General features: G+C 33.9%; 1 protein-coding gene across 2 annotated transcripts in view; it reads right to left on the minus strand.

Moving 5' to 3' along the window:
• Window positions 1-74: 74 nt before the first annotated feature.
• LOC129972405 (pleckstrin homology domain-containing family O member 1-A-like) overlaps window positions 75-23,891 on the minus strand; it is an 87,281-nt gene continuing 63,464 nt past the window's right edge. For both annotated transcript variants that reach the window (XM_056086528.1, XM_056086530.1), the window contains exons 6-9: window positions 10,594-10,706; window positions 8,104-8,341; window positions 4,780-4,986; window positions 75-1,817 (exon numbers count right to left, since the gene is read on the minus strand). In XM_056086528.1, the coding sequence (XP_055942503.1) occupies window positions 1,674-1,817; window positions 4,780-4,986; window positions 8,104-8,341; window positions 10,594-10,706 (702 nt within the window). In that variant the 3' untranslated portion in view covers window positions 75-1,673. The remainder of the gene's footprint in view (window positions 1,818-4,779; window positions 4,987-8,103; window positions 8,342-10,593; window positions 10,707-23,891) is intronic.

Consider the following 23,891-nt stretch of genomic DNA (forward strand, 5'->3'; position numbering starts at 1 on the left):
TGGCAGTTTTGAATTATTCTTTTATTATACAACACAATCACACATTTTTTTTTACAAATTTAAGAAAAACTTTTATAAATTTTATTTACATCTCATTTTTTATTTTTGCTTTACATATAAATTTCATGAATACAGAAATTATTCAGCCTTTTACTAGATAGAAACATTTTTTTAAATACAATTTGAAAATGATATGATTTGTTGCAGAAAAGAAATATTAACGTTATTTATATGTATTTAAAAATACAGTTTGGTTTGTATTTCAGTATGTAAGGAAATGCAATCAAAATGGCTTTTATAAAACTTCATTGCTTTAAATGCAGGCATGCCCTGTTAAAAGTTGCCATATTTAGTCTAATTTTGGAGAAACTGAGATGATTCAACTGAATTATGGTAAATTTTCAATTTTGGTCACTCCCCCATCATCTAGTCGCATAATTCTTATTTCTTGAAAATTATAGAAGTCTCAATGTTTAAACAATTTTAGTTTTATTTTCTGCTTGAAAACTGACTGAGCATCTTTCTTGAAGCAAGTTTTACAAACAGTTTTATCTGATTTATATAGTTTTTGGGAAGAAAAAAAAAAAAAAAAAAGGTAAAATATTTTTTGTAATCTTTTCAGGAATATTCCATAATACTTCAAATATATATATATATATATATATATATAAACATGTACTTCGATTAATTTTCTTGCTAAAGAAATTACTTTTGTTGCTTTTTAATCTTCCAAAAACACTGGAATAGATTTATAAGATATAGTAATACTCATTACCTCGAAAACTTCCTAAGCTTAAAGTCAAATTTGAAATATGTATCTCTGCTTAAAATATGCAGAGATTATATCTAGATGAATTTTCGGGCATGAAATATAACTTAAATTCCCTTTCTTTATAGGGCCCTTCTATTGATAATAGTGAAAGAGTATGAAAAATTGGGTAAAATTACAAATATATCATTCGTAGGTTTAAGTAACTATCGTTTTATATTGACTAAATAATTTCTGTAATCTTTTCACAAATATTCCGTAAAAAAGTTCACACAAGCATTCATTTAATAGTTTTATCAAAGTGGCAACACACACAGATATGGCAAACGATAAGGCACTGACTAGACATGAAAAAAAACTGCGAAAATATGTATGCATAAATAAAAAATAGCAAGTCGTTTTCTTTAAATTCTCATAACAAAATGCATTTTTTTTACATTTGTCTAGATATAATTATCAAAGAGGCCCAGTCCTTGTGGTCAAAGCGCTTTGCTGTGTTCTTGCTGCTGCGTAGTTAACACGCAACAGTGTATTATAGTTCATAAGCTTTTTCCAAGAAATGTCAAATAGCACATCTAAGGGATGGCTATTCTGCAACCTTTTGCTGAAAAAGTAGAAAATCATTGTGCATTTATCACTCATTGTCAAATGCGTGACGTGGAAAAAAAGCTATATTTTCCCATTTTCAACATGCATAATTTGGCTGCCAAAACGGGTGGCAACAAAACGTGACCGACACAATACATACTATCCTTTAATAAATATGAATAAAAACTATAAATCTGTCTGCCCTCACTTAGAATGGAAGTGTTCCAGAACTTTTCCAAATAACATTCAAAGGAACAGTATGAAAAAATGTTTCAAATATTGTATAATCAAGGCACTTTTTTCACGTTGTGGAGTTTTAGGCACCATTTTGCTGAGTTTCGGCACTGTTAAGCTTGGCGAGAGTTTCCCTGCACTCTCTCGCCAACAGCTGGTATTCGCTTTTGGCCTTGTTCGCATCTGCCAAGACTCGCTTGCATTCGGCGTTTATTCTCTCGGCCTCCTGTAAAAATTTAAAAAAAATGGCATTAAGAAATTAGCATTTGCCAGATATTAATTACTTTAGAATATAAAAATTATTCACACTGTTAGGTCAAAAAACTAAAGTATAGTTTTTCACTGAGAACAAGTATTAGTATGTCAGTTAGTGATAATTGGCGTTGAAATTACATGATTCTTACTAAGAAAATCCACTTTTAAAGAGAATAATGTGAGCGGATTGATATGAGCGAGGATAAAACCTGGGACCTTGTGGTTCGCAGCCGAGTAACATGACCACGATACAAAAGCAATTGCCCGTGTAGCGTAGATGTTAACTGGCTTATAAGCTTTCACCACAGATGTATTCTATGTTTCTAAGCATCCTTTAAAGATTATCCAAAAAAATTAAACTACTTTGGATTCAAGTATTGAATGGTATTATACAGAATGTAGCTCTAAGAATCGAAATTCAGTTTAAAATGTAATAATAAATTCTTTTTAATGAATATTATTGTAAATTGCGATACACATCATATAACCAGCGGTCACCCCAAAGCTTTCTCGCATACTCTCTAATAAGTGTTATCACAGAAAACGCTTTGTATTGTATTAGCGTACAATAATTATGAAATATTAACCTTTGATGTGAATTTAGCAATTTCACTGAATCTATCGTGGGATCCTTTGCGAATTATTTGGCGATTCATTCCTGGTTTGCTATTACTGTTGACCGAAAATTACCTTTTGATTTTACACACTTTTCCCAACCGATTGAAACAAAAATTCGACTCAGAACTACACTTACAATCACAAAACGACATACCAAATTTGATACATTTAAATCATTGCATTTTTGAGTTATCGCGTTTGCATGTTCATGAGGTAACAGACAGTCAACCCCTTATTGGATTCAGCTCGAAATTTGATTAGTGTTTACACTACAGATGTTAAATCTGTCTACAAAATTTCATCTATCTAGTTCTCTTCGAACATCCGGACAGACAGACTTCCTCTGAATGGGTTTTGCTAAAAATCTACCAATTTGATATGAAGACCGTATACCGAATTTCATCCTTCCAGCTCAAAGTGTTGAATTATCTTTGTCACAGATAGATAAACGAACATTTTTCAAAAATGTGCGTTTCGAAGGCGGTCTAAAACGCGAAGATTCGTCGAAATCTGGCATTCAAATATTTTGACAATGACTATACTTTCTCTATACTATCTATAGAGAAAGTAAAAATCATTCAAAACATGCCACAGGACAAAAGCATTGTATTTAGAGCTACCAAATTTGGCACGTAGTTAGTTCTTGTATAGTAAGGGCATACACTGAGTAAAGGATTTTCATATTTCTTGTAAATAAGATTAATGGAAAACGCTAAAGTTATTTTTCAATAATTTCGAAGCATATTATTGCAGTAAAATCATTTATTAGCCATTTTAAATTTTCCGAGAAATCAATTCTAATTTTGTCCAAATTTTTCAGAAATTTGAATAATATTTTTTTTAAAAAATTATTAAATTTTACAATATTGTTTTAGTAATTGTATTCATATATACACTGTTACTACGATATTGAATACATTTTTTGTGCGCTTGTAATTGTAGTTAAAACTAAAAATTTGTATTTAAAAATAATATTAAAACAGAGGAATTAAATATTATGGAGCTACAATGTTTCGGATTAAAGATTCGAATCTTTTTTTTTTTAATTCTTAATTCTTTACTTCTGCAAGTACATAAAACTGTAAATTAACCACCTTCTGGATTGTGAGATAAATTAGAATCGCAAGCAATGAAGATTATTTTATTGGATTTGGTGGAAGAATGATAATTCATATAATTTTGAATAAAAGATACTGAGAACAAAAAGACTGAGAACTAACTAATAGAAACAGAAAACATGGATACGATGAGGATACTTCAAAACAAAATTTTACTTTATCATAAAGATCAATATTAATGTAATACTAGCTACTTTTTGCTTTCAATAAATATAGAAAAAATCCAACCAGGTTATCAATAAAAGATTCCATTCTTCCCGCAGAAATAATTTATATATTGTTACGAATCTGTAATGCTGCTTCCCAGCATAGTTGGTTCCCCCATTGGAAAGAATGTTTTACAGTCATCTGTACTGGACGGAGCCCGGTGTCGCGTCGGAGGTTCCAGAGCTTGGCGATTTGGCGACGAATTTGGCGACTTTGGCGCCAAAATAGATTATACCCGAAACATCGAGAATTTTCCCGAACCGTCCAGTAGGAACCGAGATACGCCTCGAACGTTCCTAATTGGTTGAGAGGCTTCTAAGCCCCGCCTCCTGGGACCTATAAAAGAAGGAGGCCGCAGCTGCTAGGGCAGGGTAGTCGGAACGGACGATAAAGAACTGGCATTCCAGAGATAACCGGAGCAGCGACGGAGTGAAGCTAGTGCTGAACTAAGCTATGTGCTACTGTCTGTAATGGAGTTTTGTATGCTGCTGTTGTATGCTGCACGTCTCGGCTGAAGATAATCGTCTTCTGTGCTGTATACAGTTGTCGTCTTTGTGCTGTCCTGTATGTCTTCGTGTAAATAAACGTCGTTGTTTTATCTTTTACTGCCGCCTGGTGATTGAGCGTTCTCCACACCATATAACACCCACTATCCAAACGAACCCCGGAAATTTCGTAACAATATCGTTACAGGTTTGTCAGAAGACTGACTACTTGCACACAAATTTAAACTACATATACAATCGGGATTCTTCATGAACGACAGATAGATTTTTTTTTCTTTCTTTTGCGAGATATACAAGAAAGATAAGTTGGTGGACAGTGGAAATGGGCCACAGATCATTCAGTAACTTAAAAAAAAAAAAAAAAAAAAAAAAAATGCTTTCCCACTACTTTTTCCCAGAATTCCTGTTTCGAAACAGATATTCCCAGTTTTTCTTCTTTTAAAATCCGAACTTTGTGATAAATCTCAAGCAATACGATCCTCACCTGTAATGTGACTGTGACCTGAAGCATGGCGTCGCCCATCTGAGACGCCACTTTCTCGTTCTTCTCCTGTGTCGCCTCCACTTTTCTGTTGAGAAGACCCACCTTCTCCTCCAGGTTGCTCAGACTCTCGTTGGCAGAGGTCACCCTCGTGGCTAGTTGTTCCATCTTCGCGCCTATCCTTACTTCTGCAGGTTCCTCTTCTTCGCTCTGAAAGAAATGAATTTAAATGCATTTGTCTTTTTGTGTTCTATGTACTATTTGTGCCCAAACGTACATTCTAAAATAAAAAGTAATATTAAGTCATTTATTATTTATATTTTAATATAGTAATTTATATAAGTGATTTATATTTGATGATTAGTAGAAATATAAGTCATTTATTATTTTGATGGATTATATTTCTCCTGAAACTAGAGGAAGTGGTCACCCCAAAACTTTCTCGCACACTCTTTTATAAACTTGTCATGCCAGAGAACGCCTTGCATGGACTGGCGTACAATAATTACGAAATATTAACACTTGGCGTGAATTATACTGAATCTATCGTACCATCCTTGGCGAGTGTTTTGGCGATTTATCTTTGGTATGCGTTAATCGTATCCTAAAATCAAATTTGTGCTTTAGACACACTTTTTGACACAAAACTACCCTTGTAGTCACAATATACCATACTAAATTTGATACATTTAAGTCATTGTGTTATTGAATTATCGCATTCACATGTTTCTGAAAAGTACAGACCGATTGAGGGTCAAACCTTTTTGGACTTGACTCAAATTTTCATAGGTGTTTACACTATAAATATTAAATCTGTGTACTGTATTTCATTTATCTAGCTCATTTTGTTTTATAGTTCCGCTTTAATTTATATTCCAACAATCGCACAGATAGACTTCCTCTGAGCGGATTTTATTCAAAATTTGATAGAAATCTGCCAATTATGTGTAAAGACCGTATATTACTAACCGTAGACGTAGACCGTAGACGACTAACTCAAAGCGCCTTTGAGCTATCTCTGTCACAGACAGACAGATGGACATTTTCCAAAAATGTGTTTATCCAACTCAGGGTGGTCTAAAAAGTGAAAATTCGTCAACATCTCAAGTTCGAATTTTTTGACGGTAACTATACCAGAAAATAAAAAAAAAGTTTATCCATTCATGATTAGCATGCTGATTCTGTTATTTATATCCATTTTACAGATAATGTGGGCCGAGATAGCCTGGTTGGTAGGGCGTCGGATTCATGTCCCTTGGGTTGCGAGTTCGAACCCCGCCGGCTGAATACTCTCCGTGTGATGGCTGGCGCACACGAAGGTCAAAGTCTTCCATGTCGAGAGTAATACCACTGGGGGTACTGGATCAGGGGTGATCGTTCTCTGATTCAGGTCTAAATTACGATCTGTGGATGAATGAATGAAATGCGTGAATGAAGTCCGTCCGCCCCGTAAAAAAGGGCTGTGACGTGTGTGTAGCTAAGTCCTACTCTTGGCCCTAGATGGCGCTACTATAGAAACAAGAGGCGCACCCTTGGCTTAAAATCACTGCCTTCTGAAGTCAGTGAGCTTGTCTATGACGAGTGCCATTAGAAACAACAACACATAATATGGAATAATGATTATCACAAACTCCTGCAAAAAAGAAACAATCAACTCGCGTAACACAGGCTCATCTCTTGACGAATATCCATACTTTTCAGAAACAATCCAATCATTTCTATAATTTTTCACATTTTGTTTCTTAAATTCTCGTTTATTGGTATTCATATTGATTTTGAGTAAAAATTAAGACAGTTGATTCGTTTCAAATTCGTTACATATAAATTAATAGTATCAGGAAAACCAAGCTTTGCCATGCAGTATTTTTTTTTTTTTTTGTAAAATCTTGTTTTTTTTCGAAGAAATTATTTAGATATGAATCATATACTGATTACATGTGAATATTTTCCCATCTTACCTACAAAAGAACTGGTCATATAAAGAAAAAATCATGAATGCACTTAGTTTAACATGCTATTCGAATTGGTTAACACAATAATTGCATTGCTGCTATTAGATGCGAACCGAACGTATTCGTATTCAGATAATGTCATATAACGACATCTCACAAAATTTTGAAGTATCAGTAGTTTATCATCCTATGGCAACACTGCCAGTACCACAAAAATTTACGAGATGGTGCTATATGACATTGTCAGCATGAGAGCAGATAGAAAAAAGCTCTAATAGTTTAGTTATAAAAAAATATTGTTTTTTTTTTGTGTGTGTGTGCGTATGCGTGCGTGTGTATCAGTAGTTTATCATCCTATGGCAACACTGCCAGTACCACAAAAATTTACGAGATGGTGCTATATGACATTGTCAGCATGAGAGCAGATAGAAAAAAGCTCTAATAGTTTAGTTATAAAAAAATATTGTTTTTTTTTTGTGTGTGTGTGCGTATGCGTGCGTGTGTATCAGTAGTTTATCATCCTATGGCAACACTGCCAGTACCACAAAAATTTACGAGATGGTGCTATATGACATTGTCAGCATGAGAGCAGATAGAAAAAAGCTCTAATAGTTTAGTTATAAAAAAATATTGTTTTTTTTTTGTGTGTGTGTGTGTGCGTATGCGTGCGTGTGTATCAGTAGTTTATCATCCTATGGCAACACTGCCAGTACCACAAAAATTTACGAGATGGTGCTATATGACATTGTCAGCATGAGAGCAGATAGAAAAAAGCTCTAATAGTTTAGTTATGAAAAAATATTGTTTTTTTTTGTGTATGTGTGCGTATGCGTGCGTGTGTATCAGTAGTTTATCATCCTATGGCAACACTGCCAGTACCACAAAAATTTACGAGATGGTGCTATATGACATTGTCAGCATGAGAGCAGATAGAAAAAAGCTCTAATAGTTTAGTTATAAAAAAATATTGTTTTTTCGTGTGTGTGTGTGTGTGTGCGTATGCGTGCGTGTGTAAAATCGTGCTTTTTTTTTTCTCAGGATAGACACATATATAGATAAACTTAAAAAACAAAATCTTATCTAAATCTAAAATTTGTTCCGAATCGTTAGAATCGTTTCCGAGATGCACGAGAATTGCTCGTTTAAAATTATGAGATTCATAAATTGTTTTTATGAAGTAAAAGAACTTAAAATTGTTTTTAATGTAAGCAATATAACAAATTATGGAAATTCCAATTAATCTTATGGCTTACATCAAAATTTAATATTTTATTGAACTTGTCACTGAACAAACTTATTTCGATTTTCCATATTCCCATTGAACTTTGTGAATTCAAATTTGAAAAACAATCCGATATTGAAATCTCGGACTCACCTCCGAAGGAGCTCTGACATGGGCCGGCGTCCTTCCGGACTTGAGCCTCATCTCCAGCTCCTTGGTGAGGGCTGCGTGCTGGCCCAGCAGGTTGCCCACCCTCTTGTAAGGTTTCGGGGGTGTGATCTCCTCCTTGTGTTGGGGCAGATCGAAAGCGGAACTACTCCTCTGGTTGTCCGACCCACTCTCCTTGTCCCGGTCCACCTCTTCCATAGATAAACTCAACCACTTGCCGTCCCTGCAATACAAAAGAAGGTCAATATATTTACCCTACAATGCATCGTATAGCCAATTGGCTACAGATTTTTATTTCCATTTATAGACTTCACATAAATGCTCATTTCATGTTCCAAAGAGCAACAGTGAATGTTTGGAAATCTCTTTTTAAACGCTTTTTGATAAACTTTCGTAGAAAAGACCGATATGTGACAAGAGCGGTCTTAGAATTAAACTAGAAACTTGGGAAAACACCAAGATGGCTGTTGTATGAACAATTCTAACAAAATATTTTTTCTCGTCTTGTAAAAAAAACATATTGGTAACAAGGGACTTATTTTTATAGAGTTATTATAATGGGATTTGTGTCACTAGCATAATGTTTGATTTATAATATAGTCATTTGGCCCGTTGGCCCGTTGAGGAGACATGTAATATTTTTAAATTTTATGAAAAAAATAATTCAGTTTTTTCATAATTTTCCTAAATTATATACAGCTATCAAATCACACATTTTTTCTGTAATTTTTTTTTAAAAAAAATCATGTATTCAAACACCAAGGCACGCATCCATTTGACAGAAGATATGAACTATGAATGATATTATATTAGGCAAAGATTAGATCGTATGAATTTGATGATTTTGGATTTTGATTTCAATAATGTTCCTGAATTTAGAGTTGAGCAAACAGTTACACAGAGTGTTCTTTTAGTTCTTCACTGTTAGCAAATATAAGTAGGGTTTTAATTGTAGTTTAGTTTAGTTATATTAACATCCCGTTTAAAAGCAACACTAGGGCCATTTTGGGACGGTCCTCGTCATTTTGAACCGCGGTCAGATGACGAGGACGACACCTGAGCTGGCACCCCTCCCTCTTCCACACCACTCCACACCAGTGGGAGGATGTTGGCCGGGACGTTTAACGTGCACCAGACCCGCTTACATGACGGTTCTTCGGTGGAATCGGGTCTCGAACCTGAAACCCTCCGGTTCCGAAACCGAGACCTTACCACCAGACCACCGCGTCCCTTATATCTAAGTAGGGATAGTTATTATTAGGGTTGGATCATACGGTCATAGCAGTAATGAATTACTCATTTAGAAGAATAGTTTTAGAATTATGTAATCACAAGAATCGTTTTAAAATTGCGTAAACAATGGCAAAGTGTGTTTTTCTCCGATTCTTTGCTACAAATAAGCATAGGTATTCAAGTAAGTCATTTTTCATAGGAAACATTTCATTCATTATTTTCAATAAACTTCTATCCAAATAAATTCATTCATTAGTAATTGAAAACAGTTATACAGTGACGGTTATGCATAGCATTTTCAAATTACATATTTTATACTAAACTTTACAGAACATAATTCTTTCTTCTAAAACGAATCATTACATCATAATTTACCTGTTGTGCAAAAGATGGAGTTGGTTCGATTTTGTACCGCAAGTTCCGCACACGTAAGATTTTACAGCATTAACACTTTAAAGGGCTATTTTTTTCTAGTCATGATATATTAAACTATTTTTAGGATTGTGATTGGCTTAAGAAAAGTGACTCTTTTAGCTTATTAGATAAATTTCTTTTGATTCATGAATTAATTTGGTTCATTAATAATTAAGTAACAAATCAAGGCACACCATTTTGTGTGACATAAGGAAATGAAGCATCTAAGTTTCCGTCTGATTGAAATATTTGTGAGAACTTACGCAAAACTGCATAATTCCATACAAAGATTGATGAATGGTGGGAAGCATACTTCCCATGGCCCTAGAAAGGGTTAAACCAGAAATCCATTTAATGATGATTGAATTTCGATGATTAACTCATCTTACGAATTTTGTTTCCCCAGTCAACAAAAACAATAACTGGCGCCTGGGACATATGATTTTTTACGACCAGCTGTTATCAGCGATTTAGCAAATGTAAATATAGCATTTCCACGCCCACTTATAATATTTCACTTTAAAATATGACAAACACACTGATCCAATGTATCATGGCGCCTGGAACAATTAAACCTTCCACCCACAACCACTGGCCACTACGCCATTACCAAAAGGTTGGAAATGAAAAGTGTTTCAAAAATTGAGGTTTATAGTAAAATTAAAACTTTTCTACAATTATCAACAAAAATACAAATTGAAAAAAAAAACATTTTTAATAAAAAAAATCCGTTTTATTTGAATAAATCAGAAGCAAAACCATTTTTCATTTACAGTTTTGTCGAACTATTTAGAAGATTAGATGAGAAGAGAATGAACTGAAACTCACGGCGGCGACTTGGATGAAGGACTTGAATCGCCCTCGCCGGCCGCATTCGGCCTCTGTGCATCCGAGAGACTGATGGACCTCTGCCGAATATCGGCTTCCTCTACGGAACGACTCTGGAAATGAGCAGAAATGCATAAAAATTAGAATAATACTGTATAGCAATGCAAGAACAATAGTCATTAAATGAGCCACTCAATAATACTTTTACCAAAAGCAAGTTGCAATTTGAATTCTTTGACTGCCGCACTGAGTTTCTTACAATGTAATTTCTAAAAGCCCGTGAGTCCCACGGCAGTCAAAGTATTAAACTCTCAACTATTTAACAATATTCCTCCATATCATTTTTTTTTTCTACTTTCTCTTGTACGAAATATAGAGGAAAAATTGTAATAATTGAAAAATTCGAGCTAGAACTTTTGATGAATCTCCATGTTCCAGACCTTCCTAAGTCTGAAAAACACATTTTTGGCATTATGTCTACGTGTCTGTGAACACGAAAGCTCAAAAGCGCTTTGAACTTGAAGGATGAGATTTGCTGTATGAATTCACGATAACAAATTTATAGATTTTTAACAAATTTTAGATGAAATTCATTCACAAGAAACCTGGCTGTCCTGCTGTTCAAATATAAGTTAACTTGATAGTTACAAAACGCAAAGACCTAGGCAAATAAGATTTGGTGCATAGGTTTAGCATCTAAAATATAGATACATATTAAATTTTCAACCAAATCTACGAAGCGGTTGATTGTTTATCTATCTATGTTTTTGCATGCATAAAAACGTCTTAATTCATAAATACAGTGATTTAAAAAAAAATGAAATTCGGTATGCTATCTTGTGACTACAGTTGTAGTTTCTTGGGAAATTTTGGTGTCAATATGTGGGCAATAACATGTCCCAAATATCACGTGATTATCACAACAGATTCAGTTATATATTAAATTCACGGTTCGCCAATGCCATGCAAAGAATTCAAGCCTTGAACAAATGCCCACAAATTTATACTGGGGAGAAGGATAGAAAATTTATTATAGAGCATGCGAGAAAGTTTTGGAAAGACAACTCCTGCTGGTATTCTTTAATACGAGCTATGCAAGGAGAAAATACAGCAATCATGAAAAGTATTGTTACGATTCCTTGATGCGGCTTCCCAGCATAGTGGGTTCCATAGGAGATCCCAGAGTTTGGCGACGAATTTGGCGACTTTGGCGCCAAAATAGATTATACCCGAAACATCGAGAATCTTCCCGAGCCGTCCAGCAGGAACGGGGAGATACGCCTCGAACGTCCCTGATTGGTTGAGAGGCTTCTAGTCCCTCCCCCCGAGACCTATAAAAGGAAGCACCCGCAGCTGCTGCGCAGCGGCTGGCTCTGAACAAATAATAGTATATCTCACAGTGTAAACAAATCTCTCTGCCGGCTACACACTCCGATCCGCACTGCAACCCAACGCACCCTCCCCACTGCTGCTGACTTCCTATTGGACGGCGTTCCACCCTCCTCTCCCTCTCCATCAGGGGACTACTCTGCTTCGCAGAGTAGCGCCAGTTCCAGTGCTACCATCACACGCTAAGGGACATTGAAAGACCACGGCAATCATGTGAAGCCAAGTCAACTTTCATCAACTTCCAGCCATCTACAGGAGATAGCTTCTGTTGGAAGCGGGCTCTCCTTTAACCTCTACCACTCCTGCTGAGCAGCGGTAAATTGAGAAGAAGTCGGAAGCGGCAGAGCAGAACAGAGTAGGGTGAACCAGTGGAGTCGAAGAGTAGTCGGAAGCGACGGTGAAGAACTCATCTTCCAGGGACTAGCGGAGCAGCGACGAAGTAGAGCTGCTGTGTATACTGTTGTATGCTGCACGTCCCGGCTGAAGATAATCGTCTTCTGTGCTGTATATAGTGTCGTCTTTGTGCTGTCCTGTGTGTCCTCGTGTAAATAAACTTCATTGTTTATTTTCTACTGCTGATTGAGCGTTCTCCACACCATATAACTCCCACTATCCAAACGAACCCCCGGAAATTTCGTAACAATATAATTCCGAAACTTTTGAATTTCCATATTCTGATCTCACTGAATCTCAAAACGCATTACTGGAAGTAGTATGTCTCTCTGTCTGTACATATCTGAGTAATAACTAAAAAACACAATGCCTGAAACAAATGAAATTCGATGAATGGATCTTTCTATGAAATTTTCATATCGCTATCCAATTTTTGTTCGAAACCATCAACTGGAAGTATTATCGCTTCCAAAATACATGCCCGATTTTCTTTTTTATTCGATGATACCAAATACAAAATGTGTTATATTGTATAAATAAGTCAGGTTCACTTAGAGAAGATTTTATTTATTATTTATTTATTATTTTGTAAGTGGAAATTCACGTGATTTAAATGCAAAGGAAGAAGAAAAAATGCCAAAGAAACATTTTGGAATTTTAATAACCAATAAATGCATTAAAGGAAACTTGGAAACTGAAGATCTGCTAGTATCAAGCGGTTCAAAATTCCGTTAAACAACTCCGTGATTAACTGATAAAATACAGCACTTTTTTCACAATTTTGTTGAAATCCAATTAATTACTTTGTTCAAATCTATTCAAATATTTTTACAATTATCACATAAAAAATGAGTGTGAAAATGAATAAAGGTGAATTAAACAAGTATATACAGGGTTCGAATGGAAAGGCAATTTTTAAAATTAGATTTATTCACAATTCTAACTTGTGCAAACAAATCAATACTGATTGAGAAAACATACAAATCAAGTTTAAACTGATAAAATTTTTCTGCGTCAGGCGATGAATTTCGGATCACACCACAATTTGTTCAATTATATTAACCACAGTGCAAAAGATAATATTTAGATAATTTTGCTAAATGAACTAACTGCATGTGCTTTTAACAAAAATTCTCTGGCGATCGTAGTGTTTTCTGTTCTGAAAACACGAAATTCAAATAGTTTTAACTGTTCAAATGATCAGAAAAGGCTTCCCTCTCAACTTTCAATTATATTAACCCTTTAAACGGCCATTTTTTTCTAGTCATTATGTTTAAATATTTTTAAGCTTGAAATTAGAATAAGAAAAGGGATTCAGTTAGCTTATTAGATACATTTAATTTGATTCATTAACTAATTTGGTTCATTAATAATTAAGTAACAAATCAAGACACATTTTGTGTGAGATAAAGAACCGAAGTATCTTAGTTTTTGATTTACTAAAAAAATTTGTCAGAACTTATGCCAAACTACATAATTTCATACAAAGATTGAAAAATTTGGTGGGAAGCATACTTCCCACAGTCCTAGAAAGGGTTAATACAAAATGGCGCTTTTTATGTAAAATAGTACAATAAAATCAGCGGGAGAAGTTTCCTCAACACTTTCTGGCATATCCTCTAATAAAAATATTAACCCAAAGAACGGCTTGTGTTGAAGAAAAATGTTTCTTGTAAATGGAAGGCGCTGGATGCCACCATGTTTGTTTAACTGTAACTGTGACGTTACTGCGTGACGTCATTATTTACATATAGATAGAGTGAAACAATCACGTGTGAATGCTCGGCGGTTGTTCTGAATAAATATGCTTTCATTTACTGGTTGAAGACTGAATTACTACCAACAGCGCCCGGCATCTGTTAGATGCAGCTCCAGAATTTAGATTTGCTTTTGTTCCTTACACATTGCATGGCAATGTTGTACAATAGTTACAAAGTATTAACATTTGGTGTGAATGTAGCATTTTTTTTACAGAACTATTGCGTGATCCTTGGTGATGATCCCAGGAGTAAAATGAATAGTATCCGAAAATCGAATTTGTATTTCAAACAAGTTTTTCCTAATCGATTGATGAACCATATGATAGCAGCAATCTAAAGGAAAGTATTAAAAACTTGGGATTGGATGGAAATTCCGTTTTCCAGCAGGACAACGACCCCAAACAGAATGCACGTAACCTCAAAATATGGTGTCTTTTTCATTGCAAGCAGCAGTTACACACACCACCACAGTACCCCGACATCAATGCCATTGAATATTCGTTGGTCATACTCGAAAAGGTGGTTCAAAAACACAAAATTAGAAACAAAATCCATTTAAAACAAGTGTTGCAAGAATAATGGGGTAAAATATCTTCAAATACCACCAACAATGGGTCGAATCGGTACCATGACATTTAGAGACCATTTTAACAGCCAAAAGACATGCAACTTAATAGTGGCACTTTGTTTCTATGCGTGATATTGCAAATATTTCATTGGTGTATTCTCATTTTTTTTGAGGCAAAAATCTGCGTATGTCCATTTAAAATGCTTCTGAAACTTTACAATTTAGAAATTTTTGGTTGATTTTTCTTTATTTTTACTCTAAATTATACCATTTGATATGGGTAAAAATAAAAACATGTTTGCACGTCCCGGTAATGTGTTTTTTATATTGAAAGTCGGATTTATCAAGTAAAAGCAAGGTTTACTCTCAATTTTTTGAGCCACTGTATATTTAAATCACTGCGCTTTTGAAATCTCGCATTTGCATGCTTCTGAAAGTACAGACGGTCAACCTCTTGGAATTCACTCAAAATTTAATAGGCGCTAATACTATAAATGTTAAATATGTGTACCGAATTTTATCCATTTGGCTCTGTTCGTTTTGTAATTGTCGTGTTAACTTATATTCAAAGAGCCGGACAGTGTACGGAATTTACGCAAAATTTCATAGAAATCTATACATTTGTGTAACTACCATGCACCAAACTTCATCCGTCTAGCTCAAAGTGTTTGAGCTATCTTTATCACAAACCCACAGATACAAAAAGGATAGACAAACTAACAGACATTTTCCAAAAATCTCTCTCTCTCTCTCTTTGTTCTTATACAGGAAAATAAAAATTGCCTACTCTATAAATTAAATGTTTACTAGTAAATTTACTGTTAATCAATCAGACCATTTTGCAAGGTTTTCACTGATATCGTAATTTTCTCTGTAGTAATTAATCTTCATATATCATCCAATAATGGAATTTTTACATATAAATTTAACCTAAGATATTTTCTCCTATAACAAGTTCATTCTTTTGTCTATTCCAGGGCGTGATGTCCCTAACATAGACCACAGAATTATTTCCGACACAAAGCTGTTAGGGCGCCCCACCTGTCATTTTCATATCCAAACGCCCAAAGTCTGGCGCCGACGGCCATTTTGCGCTCCAGCCGAACTAATCTATACTCGCATGTATGAATGTAGGCAGACACCTTTAATGAATGAAATACTTGCACTATGGTTACAGGATTTCCCATGACGTGTTCTTTAACAGAGTAGTACATTAGACTACGAAATACGCAGTCCTTAATCGCATGTGTATATATTCAGATGTCACGATAGCTTACGTAAAGTGGCTTTGTTTTTACTTTCTCGCGTACAAAGAAAAAGTACTGTAATCCTCATAAAATTGGACCTTTAGATTTTGACGAAGCTCCACGCCTAAGATCTCCTGAATCCGAAAAGCACATTTTTGGAATTATATCTGCCTGTAAGCCCTTTAACTCAAAAGCAGTTTTTCTAGAAGGATTAAATTCGATACATCGTCCCCGCACCACATTTGTAGATTTTTTATCAAATTTTAAAAGAAGTCTATGCAGAGAAAGATATAACCGGTTGTTCGAAATAAATATGATAGCTACAAAATATAAAGATCTAGATAGATAAAGTTTGGTATTCAGGTTTAGCATCTAAAATGCAATTTCGTATCAAATCTTGAATAAATTCCATCAAGGGGTTGACCGCCTGGCAGAATCTACTCTCGCTTGTATGTAAACACAATAAATGAAGACCGCAATGACTAGCATGAATGAAGAAATCTTATAACTGCAATAAAGTAATTCAATTCGATACATTATCTGAAGCAATGTTTTTAAATGCTATGATGGAATTCAAACTCTCCATCAAAACATTCAAACACGTGCTTTTGCCAATCATTAAATTAGTTGCAGGATTTTCACTTCCTTTTTTATTTCGTTATATATACACTTTGTAATTTGTAGTAAACTACTTTAACCCTTTAAAGGGAAATTTTTTTCTAGTCATATTATGTTAAAATAATTTTAGGCTTGAAATTAGATTAAGAAAAGGGATTTATTTAGCTTATTAGATAAATTTAATTTGATTGATTAATTAATTTGGTTAATTAATAATTAAGTAACAAATAAAGACATTTTGTGTGAGATAAAGAACTGAAGCATCTAAATTTCTGACTTACTAAAAAAATGTGTCAGAACTTATGCCAACCTACATAATTTCAAACAAAGATTGATAAATTTGGTGGGAAGCATACTTCCCACGGCCCTAGAAAGGGTTAATTAAACTCATGTGTTTTTGTCATATCAAATTATAAAGCGAAATGTCTTTTTAAGAAATGCATCTTATATTGATAATTAACAACCTAAAAACTCAATAATCTAGGCGAGCAAACTAGTCGCTAAAGGTAGCTAGTTTATAATAATTCAACGAGATTTATAACAAACACATTTAAGTTGAATACTTTAAATTAATTAAAAAGAACTTCCTGGTTTTTACACTATTGCACAAGTTAATAAGAATAGATTCAACAAGCTACACTCCACTAATCCAAACTATTTATTTTTCCAGCTTTCCTATTTGCATTACTAACTACAAGATTAGTGGTTTATAACAGCGCGTGATCACACGTTCGCCTACAACATGTGATCATGCATTTAGTGGTATCTCATTTCTGGTCTGCTTTGCGGTCAGGAATATGACGAAATGAAACAAAGGACAAATGCTAAGAAACCGTGAAAGCTCCCAGTTATTTTGTCGCATGCCAAGTAGGCTGTAAAATTATATTATAATTGGATAGGTCATTTCAAGCCTTATTTGCTTCGAAATCTTCTTAACAAAGAAAAAAATTATTTTTCTCATTTATTAACTTTTTTCGTCAGATGTCAGAGCATGATTCAAATTTCCATTCCTTTCAAGAGCTAAAGGATGTTCCAAAATTAACGCATTTGAATTTACCACCATTCGTGCAATAAAGTGTTCGCAACCTTATTAAAAAAACTTCATTTGTCAGTTGATGGTTTAGGGTTAGTAAAAATGGAGCGTTACAAGATAGAACAACGTGTCTTCATTGTTGAGCAATATTTCAAAAATAGTGAAAATCTGGCTGCCACAGTTCGAAAATTTGAGAATCGGCCCCCTAGATCGTTTGATTTAACACCATTGGATTTCTTTTTATGGACTTATTTGAAGCCAAAGGTCTATACCAACAAGCTCACAAATTTTTTTCCTTTCAATTGTTATATTTTTATTGAATCGTAAAGTACACAGGATAGGATTATGTATGAAATAACACATAGAGAAAATGGCCTCTACGGCTTTGCTGGCACATACGCATTCTTTTGTCGACATTTACCATGGCCATTTTGCATAAATTGGCTGAATTTCGTGGATGCAGCGTTGAATTTCCTCCTTCAATGGAGATGTGCTTGTGGACTTGTTGGCATAGACCTTTGACTGCAAATAACCCCATGAAAAGAAATTCAATGGTGTTAAATCACGCGATCTAAGGGGCCAATTTCGAAGTTTTTAATATTTTTGAAATCTTGTTCAGTGATGAAAACATGTTGTTCTATCGTGTAACACTCCATTTATACTAATCCTAAACAATCAATTGTTATATGCTTTTTTAATAGGGTTTCTAACACTTTACTGGCCGAATGGTGGCCAATGCCAATCTTACGTTAATTTTGGGACACTTTTTATAAATACAAAAGAATAAACGAAAGTATGTGAGTTTCATATTTCTCAGACAATGCAGCCGATAATGGTATACTGTACGCATAAATTATGATGCATCCTTTGAAGTTTGAACCTTTCATTATGACTGTATTTAGAAATTAAGTCGAAATGCGATCAACTAACTACGGCCTTGTAACTTGATCTGAATTGCATCGTAATATTTTAAAGTATGTCACGATATTTCGTTGCATACCAAACGACTACGTTAATTACGTCATCAGAAAAATAATATCCAAGGATAAATGTGGAACTAAGCCCATATTAGGTTATAAGCTTAACCTTTTGACCTACGAATCCACTTAACTTCCTAATTAGATGACACATCTTATTTTGGACATTTATTATTATTTGAATTCCTATAATAATATAAAAACATTTGAGGTGCTGAAGCGCTTTTAAGTGATTTTTGCATTTTAAATTACTTAAAACTTTTACTTACTTGCAGATTTAAAATTAAAAATTCTGTAATTCAGTTAGACTCGTCATTGTAAGCAAAGAAATTGAACAAATTCAGAGAACTTTCTTGAAAAATGTTTGAAGGTCTGATTTTTATATATATATATATATATATATATATATATATATAAAAGATGGACAATGTGTTTATGTCGATTATATTATCATTTACCAATCCAGCGGGAGTGGCTTTCATGCAATTTTCTTGCATAATCCTTAACAAAGGTAATATCCCCCCAAAAGAATAAAAATTATGAGCCTTTACATGACCTTGAACAGCACGAGTTTCGGATTTTTATTTTCAGAGACACGCAGATGAGAGTTGTATGATTTATAGTATAGCAAAGAAAGCCAAATATTCATTTTGATTACCTTTTTCAGTTCCTACTATTAGCTCACACACTCTCTCTCTCTATATATATATCTTGTTCAAATTTTCAATCGTTAATAAAATACTTTTTATTCATCCACTCAAGTTCAAATACATTTTTTTAAACTTGTAGTGGATGACACTTGATGTTAATACAGTTTTTTTCAAATATTAATTAATTAAATTTATCCAGTAATTTCTATTTGGTCGTCAAATCCATCGCCCTGTCGCCAAATGATCGCCAAGTTTGTCACCAATTTTGTAACTATTTAATAAAAAGTAACTAAAATAAAATAAAAAAAATGCTGATCTAAGAAGGAATTGACTTAAAAAATTTGTTTTATATGTTATTTATTTTCCCCGAAAAATCAAAAATTAAAATCTAGCACAGAAATTACAATATTAATAAAAATATCACATAATAATTTTTTTTTTTTTTTGTTAGAAGCGTTGCCGTTTTTAGTTATCGCAGTTGTGTGCTTGCAGAAGCACAGACTGAAAGTCAGTTAACCCCTTTGGCAGATATGGTTTCAAATTTGATACGCCTCTGCGTATTAGATATTAAATCTGTGCATCAAATTTTATCTACTAATTCTTTAAGCTCGGTTATTCGAGTACAACTGAATTCGATTACAACAAGTAATCGAATTCACTTGTACTCGGATAAAATGAAAATTCCACAGAATGGATTTAGTTCAAAATGTGATAGAAATCCATAAATTTAGTGTAAAAATATATAAGATTTCCTCCATCTAGCTGAAAGCGTTTTTGAGGTACAAATAGACCGACAGACAATTCCAAAAATATATTTTTCGGAGTGAAGGAGATCAAGAATCGGCATCTTGAATTCGATTTTTTTTTCCACGATTACAATTTTTTATCTTTTTATATTTCATTCGTACACGAGAAAGTTAAAAACCTAAATAAATCTAACAAAGCGAGCATCCTTCGCAGATTTAAAATCTTACTTATTTGCAATTTTTATTCTATTCGTAATCTATTTCACTATTATATCATTTCGAAGATTTCGTCTCCTTGATTTGACCTCTCTTATTCATTAAGTACTTAAAAGACTAAATTAATTAGAAATCTGTAAAAAATTAAGTACAAAGAAAAGAAGATAATAATTATATCATTAAAACAACGTGGACATTCTTTTCCTTTTTTTCTCCAGAAAGCATTTCAGTAAATTACGTAGCAATTAAAAGGGATCTAGAGTCTCAAGAAATATAAAGAGCGTTGACAACAAAGTTCATGACCGTAAACAGAGCGGCGAGAATTCCTGCTATACGACAAAAAAATAAAATATGAATTGAAGTGAAAGAAATAATGAGAGGGGGAAAAAAACCGTGAGGGTGGTTTTGGAACAATTCCAGCATTTCAATTTGCTAATTTAGTACGTAACAATCACAATTGCGCTCTTTAAGTGTAATTATAGAATACGTGACGACGTCAATGACATCAGAATGAATTTTTTTTCTCTCCACTTAATCGTTTGGCGAGGGATTGAATTCCATTACAGAATCTGGCAACTGTGAAAATGTCCAATTTTTGGAACGCGTTTTTTTGTCTTGTAGTCACAGCTGAATAATAATGAATGGGTTATTTGAGAGCGAAATTTAACAGGTTAGACAGGTGTCTATTTTTCCAAATTTCTTGGGAACTTATTTATCTAAAATAATTTATTTGCTTTAAACAATAACAGAATATTTAAATAAAAGAAAACTGGTCAAAATGCTAGAATAATTATTAAAAATTCTGAAATATTTTTAATTCTAGAATTTCAAAAATTAGAATGAAATGATTATAGCTTTGTTCTAGCGCTCCCTATTGTATTGGTGATAATAAACATTGATAATCAAGTAATTTTCAACTGCCAGATTAAATAAAAGATTAAAATAAAATGAAAACAAAGAATTAGATTATATGGATATTTACTTTCAAGTTTATAATTAAATATATTATTATGTGAAACACATGAAATAAAGGAGTTTAGCAAAATGGAAAGCAGTAATGCTAAAAATTTATTTTATATATTGATATAAACTCACTTTTTCAGTTTCGAGTATACGAAGTATAAAATATTGTAATCGCCAAAAAAATCGAACTCAAGATTTCGACGAATCTTCGCGTTTTAAATCTCCCTCAGTTCGAAGTTTAGTTTAGTTATATTAACGTCCCGTTGTAAAGCAACACTAGGGCTATTTTGGGACAGACCTCGTCATTTTGAACCGCGGTCAGATGACGAGGATGACGCCTGAGCTGGCACCCCCTCTCCACACCACACCACACCAGCGGGAGGACGTTTGGCATGTCGGATTTAACGTGCAACAGATCCCCTTACACGACGGTTCATCGGTGGAATCGGGTCTCGAATCAAGCCGCGACCTTACCACCAGGCTACCACGGCCTCCCTCAGTTCGAAAAACACATATTTGGAAAATGTCCGTCTGTCTGCGACAAAGATAACTCAAAAGCGCTTTGAGCTAGACAATTGAATTTTGGTATTAGGTCTTTACACCAAATTTGCAGATTTCTGGCAAATAGTGAGCAAAACCTGTTCAGAGAAAGTCTGTCTGTCCGAATATAAGTTAACATGATAATTAGAAAAAGAAGAGATCTAGATGGGTAAAATTCGGTACGCATATTTAACATCTATAGTGGAGACACCTGTTAAATACAGCGCCAAATCTATGTACGGGTTCATTTTTTTATTCCGTACGGATCTTGAACTTAAAACCCTCCGGTTCCGAAGCCAAGACCTTACCACCAGACCATCACGGCCCCGACAAACGGTCAAATTCTTATGGGATTCGACTCAAAATTCGATAGGTGTTTACGATATAGAAGTTAAATTCATGCGCAAACTTTAACCCAAAGCTCTTTTCGTGTTGAAGATATGTGTTAATTTATATTCTAACAACCGGACAGATTCCCTCTGAACAGATTTTACTCAAAATTGGATAGAAATCTACAAATTTGATGTAAAAACCATATACCAAATTTGAGCTGTTTAGCTCAAAGCGTTTTTGTCACAGAGAGATGGACATTTTTGAAAACTTATTTTCCAAACTCAGGAAAGTCTAAAACGCGGAGATTCGTCAAAATCTCGGGTTCGAATTTTTTGACAATTATAACATTTTTTCTATATTTATACAAGAAAGTAAAAAGTCTCTTAATAGTATCAATACTTTCTTCCTCAATTTTGCCATTAAAAAATATTTTTTGGCATATTTTTCAATAATAAATCACAATGTTGCAATGAAATTCTAACAGTTTTCATTGTTTCATCAGATACTTAAACACGTCATTTTCTTCATTACTGAAAACTAAGCAAAAAAAAAAAAAAAAGAGAGATTCTGATAATTTTTGAAGCAGTTTTTACCTGAGAAATCTGAAGATGAAATTACATTACCGTAAAAGACAATGTGCAATTTGAAATACGTGCAAGTTTTCCACATCACTATGATTTTATGGGACTCGACTTCAATAGTTAAACACCCCTTTGGTTGTGAGGAACATAAACATCAAATAATACATAATATATTTCATTTAAAATAAAAATGCAGCCAATATCCTTAGCGAATCAACTGGTCACCAAAGGGGTAAGTTTCTCATGTAGGCGATAAAAATAATACGACTTCACTTTATCACAATAATTTACAAACCGCAAAAATCGGCGATGCATTTGTTATCATTCAGATGTTTAGACAAATATAACTCATTTTACTTTATCGTTTTATTCAACAAAAGAAGTCATTAAACTTATTCCAAAGAATCAAGTTATGAAATGTTTGTTTTCGATTTTTTAATTCGAACTCAACCAACCCACATTTCCTTGAAGAGCAATCAGCGATGAAACAATCCCACGAAGTCGCTTTTAAGTCCCTTATCAACAACCGGTGCAACATGACAAACTGCATTCGAAAAATAAATAGCATTGTTTAAACGTTCGATAACACACCGGGCTGACGGAACGCGTTTTGTTTGATAACGACCTTTCGCAAAATGTAATGATGTGGTAATACTTCTAGAAATAATAGTAGAGAGAAAATAAAAATATATATGCCTCTTTTTTATTTTCTCATAAACGAAGCATAGAGAAAGTATTGAAATCGTTAAAAAAGTTTGAACTCGAGATTTTGAAGAATATTCATATTTTAGACCTCTTTGAGTTTGAAAAATATCTGTCTTTCTGAGACAGATAACTCAAAAACACTTTGAGCTAGACAGATGAAATTTAGTATACGGTTTTTACGTGAAATGGGCAGATTTTTATCAGATTTTCAGGAAAATCCATTCAGAGGAAGTCTGTTTGCCCCACTGTTCGAATGTAATTTCACAAAATAGCTACAAAACGAAAAGCGCTCGATAAATAAAATTCGGAACAACAGATTTAATTTCTATTGTGTAGACACCTTACAAATTTTGAACTAAATCCAACAAGAAGTAGATCTATGTCGGTCTGTACTCTTACAACCATGCAAACGTGATGACTCAAAATCGCAATGACTAAAATATATCAATTTTGGTTGCGACTTTGTGATTACAATTTTAGTTCTGTGTCAAATTTTTGTTTCAGTTGATTGCGTTTAGTTTAGTTATATTAAAGTTACGTTGTAAAGCAACACTAGAGCTATTTTGGGACGAACCTCGT

Source organism: Argiope bruennichi, chromosome 6 (genome assembly GCF_947563725.1).
Source record: "Argiope bruennichi chromosome 6, qqArgBrue1.1, whole genome shotgun sequence".
NCBI classification, from domain to species: domain Eukaryota; kingdom Metazoa; phylum Arthropoda; class Arachnida; order Araneae; family Araneidae; genus Argiope; species Argiope bruennichi.